General features: G+C 34.2%; 2 protein-coding genes across 2 annotated transcripts in view; one reads left to right on the top strand and one right to left on the bottom strand.

Annotated features, from left to right (window-relative positions):
- The window catches only part of LOC115891469, a 16,910-nt gene extending 13,534 nt beyond the window's left edge, over positions 1–3,376 (top strand). The window contains exons 6-8 of the mRNA XM_030911923.1: positions 2,199–2,333; positions 2,395–2,668; positions 3,072–3,376. Of these exons, the coding sequence (XP_030767783.1) occupies positions 2,199–2,333; positions 2,395–2,668; positions 3,072–3,188 (526 nt within the window). The 3' untranslated portion in view covers positions 3,189–3,376. The remainder of the gene's footprint in view (positions 1–2,198; positions 2,334–2,394; positions 2,669–3,071) is intronic.
- Positions 3,134–17,741, bottom strand: LOC115891468 (gastrula zinc finger protein XlCGF26.1-like). Its single transcript, XM_030911922.1, has 6 exons — positions 17,355–17,741; positions 16,514–17,285; positions 16,410–16,455; positions 14,572–14,774; positions 6,600–6,759; positions 3,134–4,015 (listed from the first exon to the last, which is right to left on the bottom strand). Exons 1-6 carry the CDS (start codon positions 17,460–17,462, stop codon positions 3,823–3,825), a joined length of 1,482 nt encoding a protein of 493 aa, XP_030767782.1. The 5' UTR covers positions 17,463–17,741; the 3' UTR covers positions 3,134–3,822.

Below are 17,741 nucleotides of genomic sequence, written 5' to 3'. Positions count from 1 at the left end.
CACGCATTATATGACCCAGATAGACTGTCTTACGTTTCTTGGCTATGTGCACTAATTCTCTTTCGCACTGGGCTCGCACCAGCACCTCTTCGTTTGTGATATGTGCCGTCCAAGGTATCTTGAGAAGTCTACGAAGAATCCACATCTCAAGGGCTTCTATTCTGTTAATGGTGTTATCCTTTAGAGTCCATGATTCACAGCCGGGTGTATATAGCACTTCACAATTATTGTATTATTGTATTGTATTATATTTATTTATCACCTTTTATCTAACTTGGAATAAAGATCTCAACGTTTGCAAATCAACACAGCAAGGTACACACAGAGATACTGAATGCACGTAATTTTTGACAGGTATATATTTAGGTAAAAATTAGCGGTGTTCATAAATACTAAAAACACAATTAGGACAAATTAGACGCAAGTCGTCGCGCCTATGGTTTGTGATGTTTTATGGCCCTAGTCCTTCTCGCTGTGCTATCAAGCATTAAACAATAGACTATAATAATGATTGCAATGTAATAAAAAAAGTTTTATTATTAATGGGCGTTTAAGCCCCGTCTACACATAACGTTTTACCTGTCGGTTTTGTGCGTCAGGTAAGACGGAAGACCGTTTAGAAAACTGGCGCAGCGGGCCTCAAGACGGCCGTAGCGGATTGTATCAAAAATTGTCACTCTTTTTAACATTGGATATTGTCACTCTTTTTAACATTGGATATATTGCTAAATCTTACTGAACTTTGTCTCGTTTAATTTACATCTAATAGAAAGTGGATCGGCGTAACGACCTTGAAACGATTTCCAGTAATCCTATTGGCTGAAATTTTAGACAGATGAATTTTTCAGCCAATGGAAATACTGGAAATCGTTTCAAGATCGTTACGCCGATCCGCTTTTTCTAGGATAATGTGGATGCACCCTAAGATAAATTTAATCCATTGCATGGCTTTTCGCCGCGCTTCGCATAAGTACGCGATATGCTTTAGTCATACATTTTTACTGAACAGGTAAAACTGGGAGGTACAATGGTATGTCTAGAAGGGGCTTTACCTTACTTAAAGAAATGGTAATGTGATATCCCGTAGGAATTTGTTTCCCGTCATCATACATCGCCCCCTTGATCGTTAAAACTTTTTTTTATAATATGGTATATTAAAGTACACGACATTTTTTGCGGTCAGCAAATTTTGGAGAAAGAAAATACTCTATGATCGAAAAAAAAAAACAGCGGTACAGTTGGCTAAGAAATGACGATCGATTGTATAATTAAGACAACTTTATGTTTGTCTTCGAACTTTCCAAGTCAATTGACACCGTTTTTTTTTATCGTATGGTATAGTCGTGATATCAAATTAAAAGGAGAAATTCATCTGTGATAATTTTCTTTATCTGTTTTTTTGATGAATTATATACAGTATGTCCCCGGGGATTGTCTTTACAAGTGGAATTTTTTTTTATTATTGATATTTTGAGAAAAATGCATTCTTCATAAAAATTTTTGCTTGTTCTAAAATGGTAAATTGCGTTTTTACTTTTCCAAATTTCCATACCGCTTTGGAGAAAATTAAAAAAAAAACATGAAAAGTCCCAAAAATCAAAACGCGTTTCTATGGTAATATAATTTCGTTTTCATTCTTTGATAGATTGTTACAAAGGATTGTTATTCATAGAATTTTAATCAACGTTATATTTTTTGCTGTTTTAAAATGTTAAAGAAGCACAAAATTTATTTAGCTCAATGTTACAAAGGGGATGACTATAGTTATCGGAAACTCTCTCTCTGTCATACTTCAACAACATCAAAAACTATGACGTTATTCAAAATTAATAATAGCTATCTATCAAAACATGAAATCGAAATTATATTGCCATAGAAACACCATATGATTTTTAGCACTTCTAACTATATTTTCATGTTTTTTTTTAATTTTCTCTAAAAAGGTTAGGAAATTTGGGACAGTATAAACAGGATTAACCATTTTAGAACAAGCAACATTTTTTATGAAGAACGCATTTTTCTTAAAATGTCAATAATAAAAAAGTTTTTCCTCTTGTAAAGACAATCCAAGGACATACTGTATGTACTAATTTTCCTAATTTTATCCAGTTAAAATTAAACAAATACCAATTATTTTATTTTGAATTAATAAAAATAAAAAAAATATATAATTAATACGAAATATTTACAAATTTTAGAGACTTATGCAAAGCATGTAAAGTTGATAACAAATACTGTGTTATTACCCAAGGAGATGCTTGGTTGCCAAATTTTCTTTCAAACACATCTGGAGGTGAACTAACGTGTGTTTTAATTGATTTCCAACTTGCTAGGTAACATCACGATCAACTTATAACAACAAAATATTGTTTATCTTCTTTCAATTTGATAAAGGTATGCCACATTCACGAACGATTTAATTCATTTTCTATACTGCGGCGTGCCGAGCGACATGTTATTGGCGGAATGGGACAACCTGATTGAACATTATCACCGGATTCTTATGAGCCGTTTTGAAGAACTCGGGGGATCGAAAGATTATATTACTTTGGATGAAATGACGGAGTGTCTCAAAACTCACGCATTGGTTGGTGTGTTAATGGCTCTAGAGAGTAGCGTGATGGCAATTCTCAGCGACGATGAAGTAGCCGACATTGATTTGCTGCAGGTAATTTTAATTTTTTAATTTTCAAACAGGTGTTTTTGTATGGTTAAAAAGGTTTTTATTGGGATTCTATTCCAAATTCAAGATTATGCTTAAGAGCTCGAATACACTGACACATGACGGCCAGGTCGCATCGGCCAGGCCGCTGCTGCAAAAGGAATTGGTAAAGACTATTGAAAATAACAATTTGCTTTAAGGAGTTCTTTAAAAAGTTTTAAATACTTTTTTCTCTAAAATAAAATAGCGAAAAATTCATCATTTTTAAAATTTACATGAGATTTCCTGTTCAGGTCGGCGACGCAACAGATTGTATTATTTCCTGTGACGAAAAACTCAAACTTTTTTGAAGAAATGGACTCGCCACACAAAGGTATAGACATTATTTCTAATATTAATGTTGTTGTAGGGCGAAGATGCGGTTCCTTTGGAAGACGTCTGGATTCTTCCCAAGTTTAATAAAGACAGAAATGAAAAGTTGGCTTTTATTGTGAAACACTGTGTGGACAAAGGATATATTCCTTAAAAAAATGTGAAATTCTACCATAAGTATTTCTATATAATATACAACATATAAATAAGGATATAAACCTATATACATAAAATAATAGGAATTTTAGCAACAAGAATATATTGCATTTAGTTTACTTAAGTAGCAACTTTTTATACTTAAAACTAATTAAACATAAAAATAAATAACAATAGTAAACATATTTTTACTTTTTTTTTAACTCCAAAAGTTTTTTGTTTGAACAATAACAAAGTGACTTTTTGAACAAATTCAAATAATTTCATTTAAAATACCATTGTTTCTATATAAACTGTTTTAAACAAAAAGTAATTCTTTTAGAGCCAATAACTATTAGAGCGGTTGCACACATACCGACAAAATCGGTGACTGGTCCCTGAGACTATTTTACCGGATCGATTATTTCCGATCGATTATTTTACCGGATCGATCGATTTCGCGGCACCTGCACCGGCATCAACACCGGCGCCGATTTTGCCGGTGTGTATGCAAGCGCTCTTGGTGTAAAAATCTAGGCATATTGTTTTTCTGATTTACGGTTACAGAAACAATGGTGTTTGATTATAAATTTGACTATTAAACTAGAAAACAACATTACAAAATTAAGAAAATTGTTTCATAAACATATTAATTAATCATGTACTGATCTGATATGACTCTTTAATGCCCAGTTGTTAACGAACATTTTTCCGCATGTCGGACATTCAATGGTTTTGTTTTCAATAATATTGTGTCTCGACTTTCTATGGGCCTTTAAAGAGACATTTTGTCTAAAACCTTCACCGCACACTTCACACACATATGGCGCTTCATTTGTATGTTGCCTGTAAGAAATATATACAAATTTTAATATACCATATGATCAAAACTAAATGTGTAGTATCATGGTCAGTGTAGCGGAAATATCGATCTATGATACGAGGGTGGCCTGAAAAGTTTCCGACCTCAACGTGAAGATGGCAGCATTCGTAGATATAAGCTAGTAAATTGTCATCTGTAGACAGTTACTCATCAAAGTTTCAGCCATTTTGCACGCACAGTTATGTAACAGTCGTTTGAGTGAGTTGATGTGAGTGTTTTTGTGAAATGGACAAAATCGAATATCGAGCTGTCATTAAATATCTGTGTTTGAAAGGTAATACGCTACGCAAATTAAAAATGAGTTGGATTCTGTATTTGGGGACTCTGCATCATCATTTACCAAAGCGGAAGCTGAATTTAAACGTGGCCATAAGAGCTTGGGAGACGAATGTTCGGGACGTCCAAAAACTGCAACTACCTACGATAACATTGCCAAAGTTCACCAAATGGTCCCAGACGACCTCCTAATTAAAGTGAGAGAGATAGCAGAGGTTCTGAACATATCAATAGAACCTGTTATACTAAATCAAGAATAATAAATCAAGATTTAGGCATGAGAAAGCTGTCCGTGTGTTGTGTGCCGCGTTTGCTCACGTTAGACCAAAAGCGTGTTCGAATGAACATTTCCAACGCTCTGTTGGCGCAGTTTAGGCGCAATAAATCCGAGTTTTGGCGTCGATTAATTACTGTAGATGAAACTTGGATACACCATTATACGCCAGAACTAAAAATACAGTCCAGACAATGGACTGCAAAGGGAAAACCAGCTCCAAAAAAATCAAAAACTCTTATTTCTGCGACTGTTTTTTGGGATAGTAATGGAGCTATTTTAATCAATTTTCTTCAAAAAGGAAAAATCATTACAGGAGCACAAGAATGGTAAACTAATAGGATTGCTCATCCTCATAAGACGTACGTTCGCCTCTTCCCGCGCTTCAGCTGACAGTTGTGACGTCATTGTAGTCCTTGTCAAAGCCTTCGTGGCCTTGTCATGATAGTAGATTATTATTACATTATTAGTTGCCTATGGTAAACTTATAAAAATAACAGCTGAGAAATTTTGAGTTAATTATTTTGTCAATTTTAAATGTGAAAAAGGTGTCTTTAAAGTTTTTAGAGCTATAGAGTGTATAAATACGTTCATTTTGTGTTGTGGATTGTGACAAAGTGCATACTAAGTGCCCACGATTTTGTTTATTACTTATTTTAAAGCAAAATATGGAAGTACTCTAAAAAGAATGCTTGCAAAAGATGATGCTGGGAACTGCTGTTCTTAAAAATGCATTATCCGAGTATTTAATACGATTTATACAGTTAATTTTCTATACTGCATACATATAAGGTCTTTAAATAAATAAACTAAATAATGAACGTTTTGCATTCGGCAACCAATAATGCACGTGTGTGTATTATTGGCTGCCGGATAAGGACTAATAACAATGACAAGGACTACAATGACGTCACAAAGCGAGTAGTTTTCGCATGCACCTGCCGGACACTTTTGGCTGAATGAGCAGTCCTATTAGGTTAACTGTTCTTGACAGGAGCATCACTACTTGACAAGCTAAAACCAGAACTTGTGGAAAAACGGCCACATTTACAGAAAAAGAAAATCCTGTTTTACCAAGATAACGCATCGTCTCTCACCTCAGCGGTTTGAACTGCTTGACCATCCGCCTTACTCACCAGATCTAGACCCAAGCGACTTCTTTTTGTTCTATCATTTAAAAGTTGCGCTCGGAGGACAGAGATTTTCGCCACATGGAGAGTCAATCACCTTAGTTAACCACTATTTTGCAGAGAAAAACGCCGAGTATAATTTGGACGGGTTACAAAGATGGGAACATTGCTGCGAAAAGTATGTAGAGTTACAATAGGACTATGTTGAAAAATAAAAAAATATATTCAGAAAAAATGTCTGGTATCTTTGTTAGGTCGGAAACATTTGAGACCACTCTCGTAATTTGGATAGAATAAGAAGGCTAAGGAATAAGCACATCAACAAATTTAGTGCGACCGTGGAGTTACTCTAAAATAGTTGACATAAATTCTGATTTATCAGTGACGTTGTAAGTTTATTTTAAATTGTCTTAAAATATAAAGTGAGCAGACTAAATAATCTGCCGGTTTTGTTTTATATTGAGTCAATAAATGATATTAGTTATAAGTCCTTAAAAATTTCTGAAAAAAATAAATAAGTTAATATACTTATCTAGTAACAAAAAGATAGATACGCTTCTGAACAAACCAAGTAATGCAAAGATATTAAAACACGGAAGATACGCTTCAATCATAAAATGCTCTAAAACCTTATTACACATTGGTTTGCGGAAATCTACGAGTGCGATAGAGTGCAGGGAGCAGGTTACCGGTCTATTGGCAACAATGCAGATGTGTACAAGATTCGTCGTCCGAGGTCTTGATCATAAGCTATCAGTGGTGTGCAGAGTGGCGACAGTATTTGAAGCAAATTAGATAAAAATTAATAAAACTTACATATCTGTCGACTTTTAATGAAAATTAAGCCAAAAAATGTGTTTTTCTTACCTTTCATGAGTCTTCATTGCAAACCGACTTGAAAATCCCTTTTGACAATATTGGCAAATATGAGGCCTTTGTTTAAGATGTCTCGATTTAATATGATTATTTAACTCGTAGTTGGTAAAAAATCTTTTTCCACAAGAATCGCATGTAAAAGTTCTCTCACCTAAAATAATCATTTTTATTTTGGTGCATCGCTGTGGCGCATCGACGTTGGAAACATGAGAAATCGCATGAAAATTTTTAACTGGCCAGATATTGGCTCCCCTGTTAATTTTACAGCGTAAATAGGTTTTTTAAAGTTCTGCGTATGCCGAATACACATGCTAAATTTGAACAATTTTGGACAAGCCGATTTTAAGTAATTTAATAAAAACTGCATCTATTTTTAATTTAAAACTGAACAGGTACAGTACATCTGCTGGATCTATGTCTATGAAAGGAATGCGGACAAAAAACATTTAAATAAACAGCAATATATTTTATACGTCGATATGACGAGTGCGTCACAGCAAATCGCTCCGCCCACTCATTTTATTGGCTACTTGCAAATTTGTTGAATTTTTATTGATGGGACGCGTCGTCTATTTTTTTACGAAAAACATCGATAGAATATCGTTTCCCCTCTCACGGATTCCCCGTAGTTACAGAACGGACGGACGCACAGTAACAAGTAACAATGCATAACCAGTCAAATGTAAACATACCTTAAGTTGTTAACCTTTGATTTTATCATTGTCAAATGAAATTTGTAGTGCTGTATACACTACTACGTCATAATAACTACCGAGTGTTCCCGAAATGCATTTTTGAAATTTAAAGCTGGTTCGAATGAGGCAAAATCTTAACGTTTAGAAAATATAATTTGACAAAATTATAGGATAACTTGATGTACAGTACAGTACGTCTGTCCGTTCTGTAGCTACGGGGTATCCGTGAGAGGGGAACCGATATTCTCTCCATGTTTTTCGTAAAAAATTAGACGACGCGTCCCATCAATAAAAATTCGACAAATTTGCAAGTAGCCAATAAAATAAGTGGGCGGAGCGATTTGCGGTTACAGACGAACTGTACGTCTGCTGGATCTGTGTCTATGAAAGGAATGCGGACAAAAAACATTTAAATAAACAACAATATATTTTATACGTCGACTTGACGAGTACGTCACCGCAAATCGCTCCGCCCACTCATTTTATTGGTCAAATGAAATTTGTAGTGCTGTATACACTACTACGTCATAATAACTACCGAGTGTTCCCGAAATGCATTTTTGTAATTTAAAGCTGGTTCGAATGAGGCAAAATCTTAACGTTTAGAAAATATAATTTGACAAAATTATAGGATAACTTGATGTACAGTACAGTACGTCTGTCCGTTCTGTAGCTACAGGGTATCCGTGAGAGGGAACCGATATTCTCTCCATGTTTTTCGTAAAAAATTAGACGACGCGTCCCATAAATAAAAATTCGACAAATTTGCAAGTAGCCAATAAAATAAGTGGGCGGAGCGATTTGCGGTTACAGACGAACTGTACGTCTGCTGGATTTGTGTCTATGAAAGGAATGCGGACAAAAAACATTTAAATATACAACAATATATTTTATACGTCGACTTGACGAGTACGTCACCGCAAATCGCTCCGCCCACTCATTTTATTGGCTACTTGCAAATTTGTCGAATTTTTATTGATGGGACGCGTCGTCTAATTTTTTACGAAAAACATGGAGAGAATATCGTTTCCCCTCTCACGGATACCCCGGAGCTACAGAACGGACAGACGTACTGTACATGATGTATGTTGGTATTTGCCTGGTCTTGTATTGTTACCTTGTTCAGTTTAAATTTAAAAATAGATGCAGTTTATATTAAATTACTTTCTTAGTTTTTATTTTTTTTATTAGTTCAAATTTAGCATGTGTATTCAGCATACGCAAACCTCTAAAAAAGCTATTTACGACTTAGCTGTAAAATTAATAGGGGAGCCAATATTTGGACAGTTCAAAATTTGCATGGGATATCCTGTTTCCAACGACGATGCACCACCAGGTATATATAAGATAAATAATACAATAAAATTTAAAAAAAAAAACAAGGGGAGTTTTAATTAGTGATGAGTAACTGCAAGACCAAAACTGGCTTGGTCTTTGTCTTGGTTTTGCTGCAAGACTTTTGCATTTTTCAGCTGTACGCACACTGGTGCGATCACATCTCCACGCGGCCGCAGTCAAGAGTTGCTGAATACTACATATGATCCGTTTCCCATTGTCGACTTGTCGAGTTTGATCGCGTGATCGCGACCCATCTGATAGGGATTTTCCGTTATTTTGTGTGTTTTTTCTTATTGCAATTTCGAAATGGAGTTAACCGAGCAGCTAATTAAGGCTGTAAAAATACACAAAATTCTATATGATTTATCTGATCCAAGTAACAATTATAATAGAATTAAAAATAAAAAGATTAAGACAAAATTGGAGTTACAATTGGATTGGATAGTACATATGTATACATTTTTATTGTTTAAGTTTAAATATTATAGCTAATTATTTAAGAATGTTTTTTTTTCGGTATACATAATTCACATTTTTAATTTGTACCACATACTAACCTAAACAGATGCGACAAACAATGCAAATGTGAAAATTACATTTTGGCGAATGCGCCAGGCAAATTTTCCGTTAGATTTGTCATATAGGCGAATTTTACAGCGGACCAGCAAAGTAACCTCCATTCGTTTACTAAGAAGCCACGCCTCCTTTGTGTAGAAAATAGAGAGGGAATTTTGTAGTTCGGAATCAAATAGAGATGATTTTAATTTCATTAGTTTTTTTTCAATTTTTGATACATTCACAATCTATACCTACTAATATATATAAAATTCTTAACCACTCAACGTAAGAAGCTCAATTTTGGCATACAGGTTGATTCTAGGGTGTAGCGGTTCGATAAGAAGACACTTTTCGAAATTCCAGTTCCAAGGGGGTGAAACCATCCCTCAAATATTACAATATTTTTTATTTAAAAAACGGTCAAGTTTCCGAAAAAACGCTTAAACACGTATATTTTATTTTGTTTTTTTACATAATTTAAGATTTTTTAAAAATGTATACAGAGTGATTCGAAAAATCTGGTCATTGATTAATCACGATCCTGCTTAAATCGCTTGACGTAAAAAGCTGATTTTTGGAAAACGGATTGACTTTAGGGTGTAGAGGTTCGATAAGAAGGGATTTTTCGAAACTCGAATTCTAAGGGGGTGAAACCACCCCTCAAATATTAGAATATTTTTTATTTAAAAAACCGATGAGTTTTCGGGAAAACTCTTAAAACGTATATTTTGTTTTGTTATTTTACATATTTTAAGATTTTTTAAAAATTTATACAGGGTGTTTCATAAGATATGACCAATGAGTAATCACGATTCTGCTTAAACTGCTTGACGTTTAAAGCTGATTTTTGGTAAACGGATTTACTGTGGGGTGCAGAGATTCGATAAGGAGGGGTTTCTCGATTCCAAGAGGGTGAAAATGCCCCTCAAATATTACAATATTTGATATTTAAAAAACGGTTAGTCTTTCGAGAAAACGCTTGGACACGCATAATTTATTTTGTTTTTTACATATTTTGATTTTTTTTTTAAATCATACAGGGTGTTCCAAAAAGTTGGGTAATTGATTAACTACGATTCTGCTTAAACTGCTTGACGTAAAAAAATTATTTTTGGCAAACAGATTTTTCGAAAGTCAAATTCCAACGAGATGAAACTACCTGTCAAATATTACCAAGTTATATAATAATATCGCCATATTGTTTTTTTCTGAGGCTCAGGACATAAATGTGAGAACATTTTATCCAGTTTGTATGTTAATGGAAATTCTTGCTTTGCTTTATCATCACCATTACAAATGATTAATTCGACGCAAACGAAGTCGCGGGTACACGCTAGTAATTAATAATATCTAAAAGATATTAATACATTTTAAAAAAGGTTTTTTACTATTAGGTATTTTTATGTATTTCTTATTTTATATTATAGAATTTCTAACTATATAATTATTAGAAAGTGACTCCGCTGCCGGCGCCGGTTCCCTTAATGGTTGCCGGCTCCGGTTCCATTGACGGCTGAAAGAACGGCGGAAAGTAACGCCTAGCTATAACCAATTTTGCAAGAGCAGATGTGGCTCCGTTACTGAGACTGAGGCCATCACTTCGTGAACGAGAGGTCCGTGGTTCAAATCTCACGCCAAACTAGAATTCTTTTAATTTTTTACTGCTGTTTTTATTTTTAAAAAAGCTGTAAATATTTAATAGCAATCAAAATACGGATTGCGTTGGTTTCACTCTTTTTGGTGAGGTTAGATTGATTATTTGGTGGAATTAGTTGCGTTGGTTAAGTTGGTTATTTGGTGTTGATTGCATTGGATAGGTTAGCTATTTGGTGGGGTTGGTTTGGTTTTTAATAATTTCAAAAGGTTTCTTAAGTAGCGCAATGACTATATGAGAGGCGACTATGAAAATTCATCCCCGAGGAGGGTAAAATTAGGGCTGAACAATTATAAAGCAAAACATAAAATAAAAACCTGTTCATTCAAAACATTACACAATAAAGGTTTCTCTAGGGATTCAATAAAAAAATCCGTCCCTTAAAATAAGGGAAAAAATGATTGTAAATATTCGTTAATATTTGGCATAGAAGTATGATATTTCGGTGTGGCATACTTACGAAGCGTTTTCTCGAAACTTATTTCCTAAAGGGGTAAAATTAAGGGCAACATTTTATGAAAATTCGTTACTACTATGTGGTTTAGAAGTACATAATATTTATGAATTAAAATTTGGCCAAATATGCTTAAGTATAATTGGGAAGCAATAGTATAGAGTAGAAGAAACGATTTTTGAAAATTCATCATCTCGGGGATGATAGGGGTGAAAGTTGGCATGAAAATTTATTACTACCTGGCATAGAAGTATAATATTTTTACAAAGTATATGTAGTTAATAAGTCGATTATTTGATCGAACTGTATGTGTATTTAAATTCACTTTTTTCGTATTAGAAAATCTAGGTATTTTCGGAAAAAACACCCACAGTTTTTGATATAATTTAGTCCTAGAAAATCTAAAAAATGTATCTTCTTCAGTTTATAGTGAAATGTTTTCTCATCCATTGAAAGCACACTTTTTTAAAAGCATTTTAAATAAAATCAAAACAAGAAACTTAAACTGAATAGCTGAATTAACTAAAACAATACTAAGAACACCGTGAACTAACTAAATGTAAACCAACAAAACCCAACAGAAAATTAAAATCGGAAACAGCTAATAATAATGATGTATGTAATATCCATGTGAAACAACTGAAGAAACTGACTTAAAAATCCTCTGAAAACCTTCAATATTCCCATCTTAGATTCCCATATCCTTTTTCTAGGACACTGTTGCCAATTCTACTTACCAATTTGTATAAACTATATCGGTATCACGGCACATGCAAACAATATGCCGTGTCTGTATCATAAAAGTACCTATTTGCTATATAAAAGATCAGCTGCTAAATTTTAAATCAATTTAAAATATCAAATAAAATTATAGTAGTGCATAAAACTATTAACAAGCAGGATATAAAAATAATTAAAGATAATTTAAGCTGGCTAATAGTAGATAGACTTTAGATTAATATTTGAAATTAACAGCTGGAAGTACAGCTAAATACAAACGGCAAGCTGACAACAAAGATCCTATTCTTTAAGAATTGTATATTTCTGATATTTTATATAATTTTTAATTTTAAAGAAATCGTCATTTTCTTTATACATATGTATTGATCTTAACCGATTGTTAAAATTTGTAAATTTCTCATACTTTACAAATAAATATTAGCTGATATTTCCTAACATCATGTAATAGTTATTTATTATCCAGGAGAAAGCGCTAATACAAGTACATATAACATTTAATTCTCACATAAAAAAAGTTCAAGCTGGCAATCTCGCTTTGACTTTATAATCGTGCGGCGGCTGCGACGGCCAGACGAGACGGCGCGGTGTATCAAAGGCAAGGTTAAAGGCGAGAAAGAACGAAAGAAATGGAAGCTTAGGGAAGGGGCGAGTGCGGGAAAGATTTGAAGTCACCACGGCTGTTTGTTTGGCCGAATATTTTGCCTTCATCGACGGTATCGCCGCCCTGTCGTCGCACTTCCGAACATAGGTCTTTTTGAACACAAAATTTCCCATAAGGTGTCGCATCTGTTTAAGTTAGTTTGTGTTTGTACCTATGAATACCTACAGGATAGCTCACTACATATTATAGGTATGGAGGTGATTGTGAACGCGTTGGTGTGTGCTAGAATGATTGCTCATGTTATCGCTGCCCTGATCGTGATCGCGGCCGTGATCGCACCAGTGTGCGTGTAGATTTCAATGGACTTTTAAGCGGAGAACACATATACGCGATCGCAACCAGGATCGCGATCAATTGCGTCCATCGCAAAGAAATAAGCCGCACATAGTTGTAGCGACCTGTTAGCGATAAGGTGGACATCTGCAGCGTTCAATCGCGTGGAACTCGGCGTTAGCGATCAAACGCAGCAGGTTGTATTTGACCGCAGATCATAAGTAGAAATATAGCCGATTTTACAGAAAAATTAATTGAACAGGTGAAAAAACATGTGTTGTATGATATGTCACATCCGGACAACAAAATGTGCGAATAAAAAATAAAGTTTTTTTTACCTTTGTCTGTTATTATTGCATTTTTCTTCGTCATCTAATAATATTGCAAGGAGCAGTGCCTCTCCTTCTAATAATCGATCCATTGAGACACTTTTTTACGCACTAATCACACCGCGATTCAAAATAAAATATCGCCTGTATATGTTCACATCAAGAACTTGAAGAAAGTGCAACAAGAATGATTCACTATAGTGCGTAAAAGTGAAAAGTAATAACTCTTAAACTCTTCGAAAACAGACACTAGCCTCATCGGTTTGACCGCCTGCTATTGGGACATTACATGATTACATGATTACTTCCTTCTGTGATCGCGATCGCGATCTCGTATATGTGTTCTCCACTTAACAGTAGTCTTGGCCTTGGCCTTGTTGCAAGACTTGCGAGTCTTGCACTTTTCAATGGACATTTACTAAAGCCAATTTCCATATAAAAAATCTTCAAATAAATTGTATTTTAAGTAATTTAATGCAAATGAAACTTTTTGAAGAAAGAAACAATATTTGTTTGATGAACATTTTTTACTTTTCAATCTACAACATATTCTGCAGATAAATACAAATAAAAAAATTCTTGTAAATGTATGTCCTAAAATGCTTTGTTTCGGAGATACAGGGTGTAGAAGTTTCACGTTAATTCCGGTTTTTGCCAAATAATTTCTGAACCAATGTCGATATTTGGATGAAAATGGATGTCTCATTTCTGTTGAACCTTTGGCACAAAAAAATATTACTTCAGTCAAAAATGATGACATGTAATTATTTATATTTCAAATATCTTGAGGATAGTTCTAGTTCCTCGTACCGACTTCACCAAAAGACCTTTTTTGGACACTTAACGAACATCAAGGGCTATTACTACCGCTTTCCCGTTCAAAATTTTCCCGCACTAAAAGAGGTTCTAAAAAGAACAATGTTCGACTGTGTGAAGCTTAAAGTATCACAATAAAATTAATTTAAAACAAAAACTCGTAATACAAAAGTGTCAAAACGTATGACAATGTTAGGAAATAAATAAATCAATGCGGCAACGTCACACTTTTTACAGCAGAGCTACCACCTGAGTCCCTAGCGGGAAATTTAAATTCCAGTTAGTCAGCCCCGCGCCGAATATGGCCATGGTTTGCAACAATGAATAAAAAATTGCACCCTCGATTATATAACTATAAGTTTAAGAGTTTAATTTTTCCACACTCTTTCATTACCACCCTGTATATTAGAAAATTAGTTAAGGTATATACATACGGATAATTACCTGTATGTTCCTTTTTAATGTGCATTTTATAACTGTATAATTTTTTAAATACTCTTCCGCACTCTTCGCAAGTGAGCCGTTTTTGAGAATGGGTGTAATACATATGACCCCTTAAGCTTTCATGATTCTTGGCAGTTATTCCACAGAGATGACATACTGCCGGTCCAGACTTATGTAGTTTTACATGCTTAGTTAAATTGTAACTAAAAATTAAATAATTTTGATATGCCTATTTCACCTATTATTATACCGATCTCTGGTCATCGAAACTCTCCTGGTCTGGATTTTAACGTGTATGACAGTAATGTCGACAGCTTAATAGATAATCAAATGTATTAAAAAGAGATAAAGTTCGGTTGATACATTTCTTCTGTGCGGTATTGCTGGATTGTGCATCAAAATTTCAAACCACACAAGTAGGCGCTTATGAAAAATATTTCATCTAAAGGTGCGTTCACACCGGCTGCGCCGCTCCGCGCCGCGCCACGCAAAACATTTTTTTAACATGTGCTTTTGAAGTGTATTTTTTTAGCGCGCACAAAAGTATATGCTAAAAAAACGACTTGCGCGGCGCGGCGCGGAGCGGCGGCGCTGGTGTGAAGGCACCTTAAGGTTGGAACTTTATTTTTTACAATTGGTTACTCATTTTACTACAGCTGTAATCTACATATATAAAATGCTAATGTTTATCTGTGTCGTCTCTACTGAAGTCACGACTTGCTCTACAAAGTTGCTTTTTTTACCAAAAGATAGCTAATTGGCTCTTCTATAAACTGTCGTCGCCGGATTTTTTGTTTCTCATTTAATTAAAATAAAATAAAAAGTATTTTTTTTCCTGATGTTGTGGCGGATGCGCCAGGCTTCAACTAGTAGATTATATTTAGCTTAGAATATTATCTTCATTTCATTAGTATACATGAAAGTTTTTAAAATAGTTTATCTTTTTCTACACATTTTCCTACAAACGTAAAAACCGGCAACATTGTTTGCCGCTTTTTATTTTGTCTCTCTGTCTGTCAACCAGGTAATTTATATTTATATCTGTCGCATGCATTAAAATAAAGACCAAGCAGATAAAGTGACCATGGCTTGTATAATACATTTACTACTAATATCGCTATGTTACATACATACAGATTATCTTTATTGTTTAGGAAACATTTTAATCTACTTTAAATTGTATACAGAGTGACCCTGGCTTCCAACAAGATTGCGAATTTTGGTAGACTAAATTTTGAAGCAGTCTTCAAAATTTATTCTACCAAATAGTTTATTTTGCAATTTTTTATACAATATTTCCTATTAAATTTTTTTTAAATCTTTCGAATTTAGAATTTTGAGAGGGCTTTAAGTAAGCAGTAAATTTAGTTTAAAAACAGAAACAAAATATGACCTTATATTTAAAAAAACACTAGGTATAGTATATGACATTATGGTACCGTATGATCGAATAAAAACGGCGTCAGCGATGGCTATGAAATGAAGATCTGTCATTTTAAATGTAAAATTATATGGGAACTGTCATCGATCGTCATTTCCAAGCCAACTGGACGCCGTTTTTTTCCGATCATACGGTAGTTTTGGAATAGAAATTTAATGACAAATGCACTGAGCTAAAAATATACAGTATATCGTTTAAAAAATATACAACTTTAGTTTGAAAATGTTTGAATCACCCCGTATGTTGACAAAAATATTTTCAAAATCTGCGTTACCAAATTGGACCATTTTACCTTTTAGATGTACCACAGACTACTTTACAACAAAGTTATAATCTGCATTAAAACATACTGATATTATGTATTATGTTTCGTTACAAGAAAAATAAGTATTCTTACATTGTTATTTTGGCTCCACATATAGGACAAGCTCTTCTCATATGACCTAAAACAAGTTTATCATTAAAAATTTAATTTTCACACGTGTTACGAATTTTTACAACCTTTAACGTGATTCCTGAAAGTACTTTTAGTATAGAAAACTTTATTACATTGATTGCAACTTAAATTTTCATTTAGTAGTTCATCATCAATATCATCAATTAATTTTTTATGGTTTTTTTTTATTCGGGGTTTTGGCGATCGCCGGATTGGGGCTGGATGAAGCGCCAACAGATGCATATCAAAAAAAGGCCTGTAACGGAAAGAAAGTTTGCATTTTCCACAATAATATGGTTTTTTCATTTCCTTCGGATGTTTTGTTTCTATGTGGTGCCAATATGCGGATATGCTTGGTAAAGGTAAAGAACAGTCAGTGCAATGCTGAGGTTCGTTGTAATGACTGCTTATATGATTATAAAATGTATCGTTGTTTTGAAAGGTCAAGCCACAAAGAGGACATACAGTTGAATTTTCAATAGTATCAACTTCATCAGCTTGAATAAAAATTACTTCAGGATATCTTCTAAGATCATCATCATCATCATCATTCACTTCATTTTTTATTGAAGGATTTTCCTGAACCTGAAATAAGCTGGTAAAACTCTCAATACTTTCAATATTGTCACTAGGTTCATGTTGTGGTGATGGAGGTTGGTGTAGTAATGATGCAGGTTCATGCAGTGGCGACACAGGTTCGATTTTTGGTGGACACTGCATGCCTAAGTCTTGGAATCTTTTATCTGCCTCAACAAAGGTTTGTTGAATGTGATAAGCGAGTTTTAAATCTAGCCAACACTTTGCACAGGAGTCGGTAGACGAAATTTCGCTGTTAATCTGTAATTAAAGTAAATATAGTAGAATTACCTATAAAAATGGAGAAAAATTAAATTTATAACAAGATACCTCGATTCCCGTAAGGGCAAAAAGCATTTCTTTCCCATTATGCTTCAGCAGAGAATGGTAAATGGCTGACCGAGATAAACATAAACGACAATATTGATGTTCTTCCATAGATTTAGCTTGGAATAAACGAATTTCCTTTTGTATACTTTTTCAACATTCCGTGTTAAGTTTTTGATTAAAATTTAAAATCATAACCTAACATAACGATGACACTGACAACCAACTGACAACTTGATTGACATTGACATCTGTTGACATTACCCAAGGTAGGAGACAAGGAAAGAGAGGGGACAGCTAACACGCATATTCTCCCGTGATCGGTTAGTGAGGCCAAAATTCGATCCGCGGCCATACTTTGGTGACAAGATTTCGAGGTGACACCGAGAG

This window comes from Sitophilus oryzae, unplaced genomic scaffold (genome assembly GCF_002938485.1).
Source record: "Sitophilus oryzae breed Bouriz unplaced genomic scaffold, Soryzae_2.0 scaffold_1181_pilon_pilon, whole genome shotgun sequence".
Classification (NCBI taxonomy): Eukaryota; Metazoa; Arthropoda; class Insecta; order Coleoptera; family Curculionidae; genus Sitophilus; species Sitophilus oryzae.
This window is presented reverse-complemented; position numbering and strand designations above follow the sequence as displayed.

Bases quoted from the DNA above. Each gene is read 5' to 3' on its own strand.
- LOC115891468 (XM_030911922.1), bottom strand. From the start codon at position 17,462: ATGGAAGAACATCAATATTGTCGTTTATGTTTATCTCGGTCAGCCATT. The intron at 14,775-16,409 runs GTAAGAATACTT...TTTAATTTTTAG, and splicing joins TGTGGAGCCAAAATAACAAT to TTACAATTTAACTAAGCATG. The intron at 4,016-6,599 runs GTAAGAAAAACA...TATTTCTTACAG, and splicing joins GCAATGAAGACTCATGAAAG to GCAACATACAAATGAAGCGC.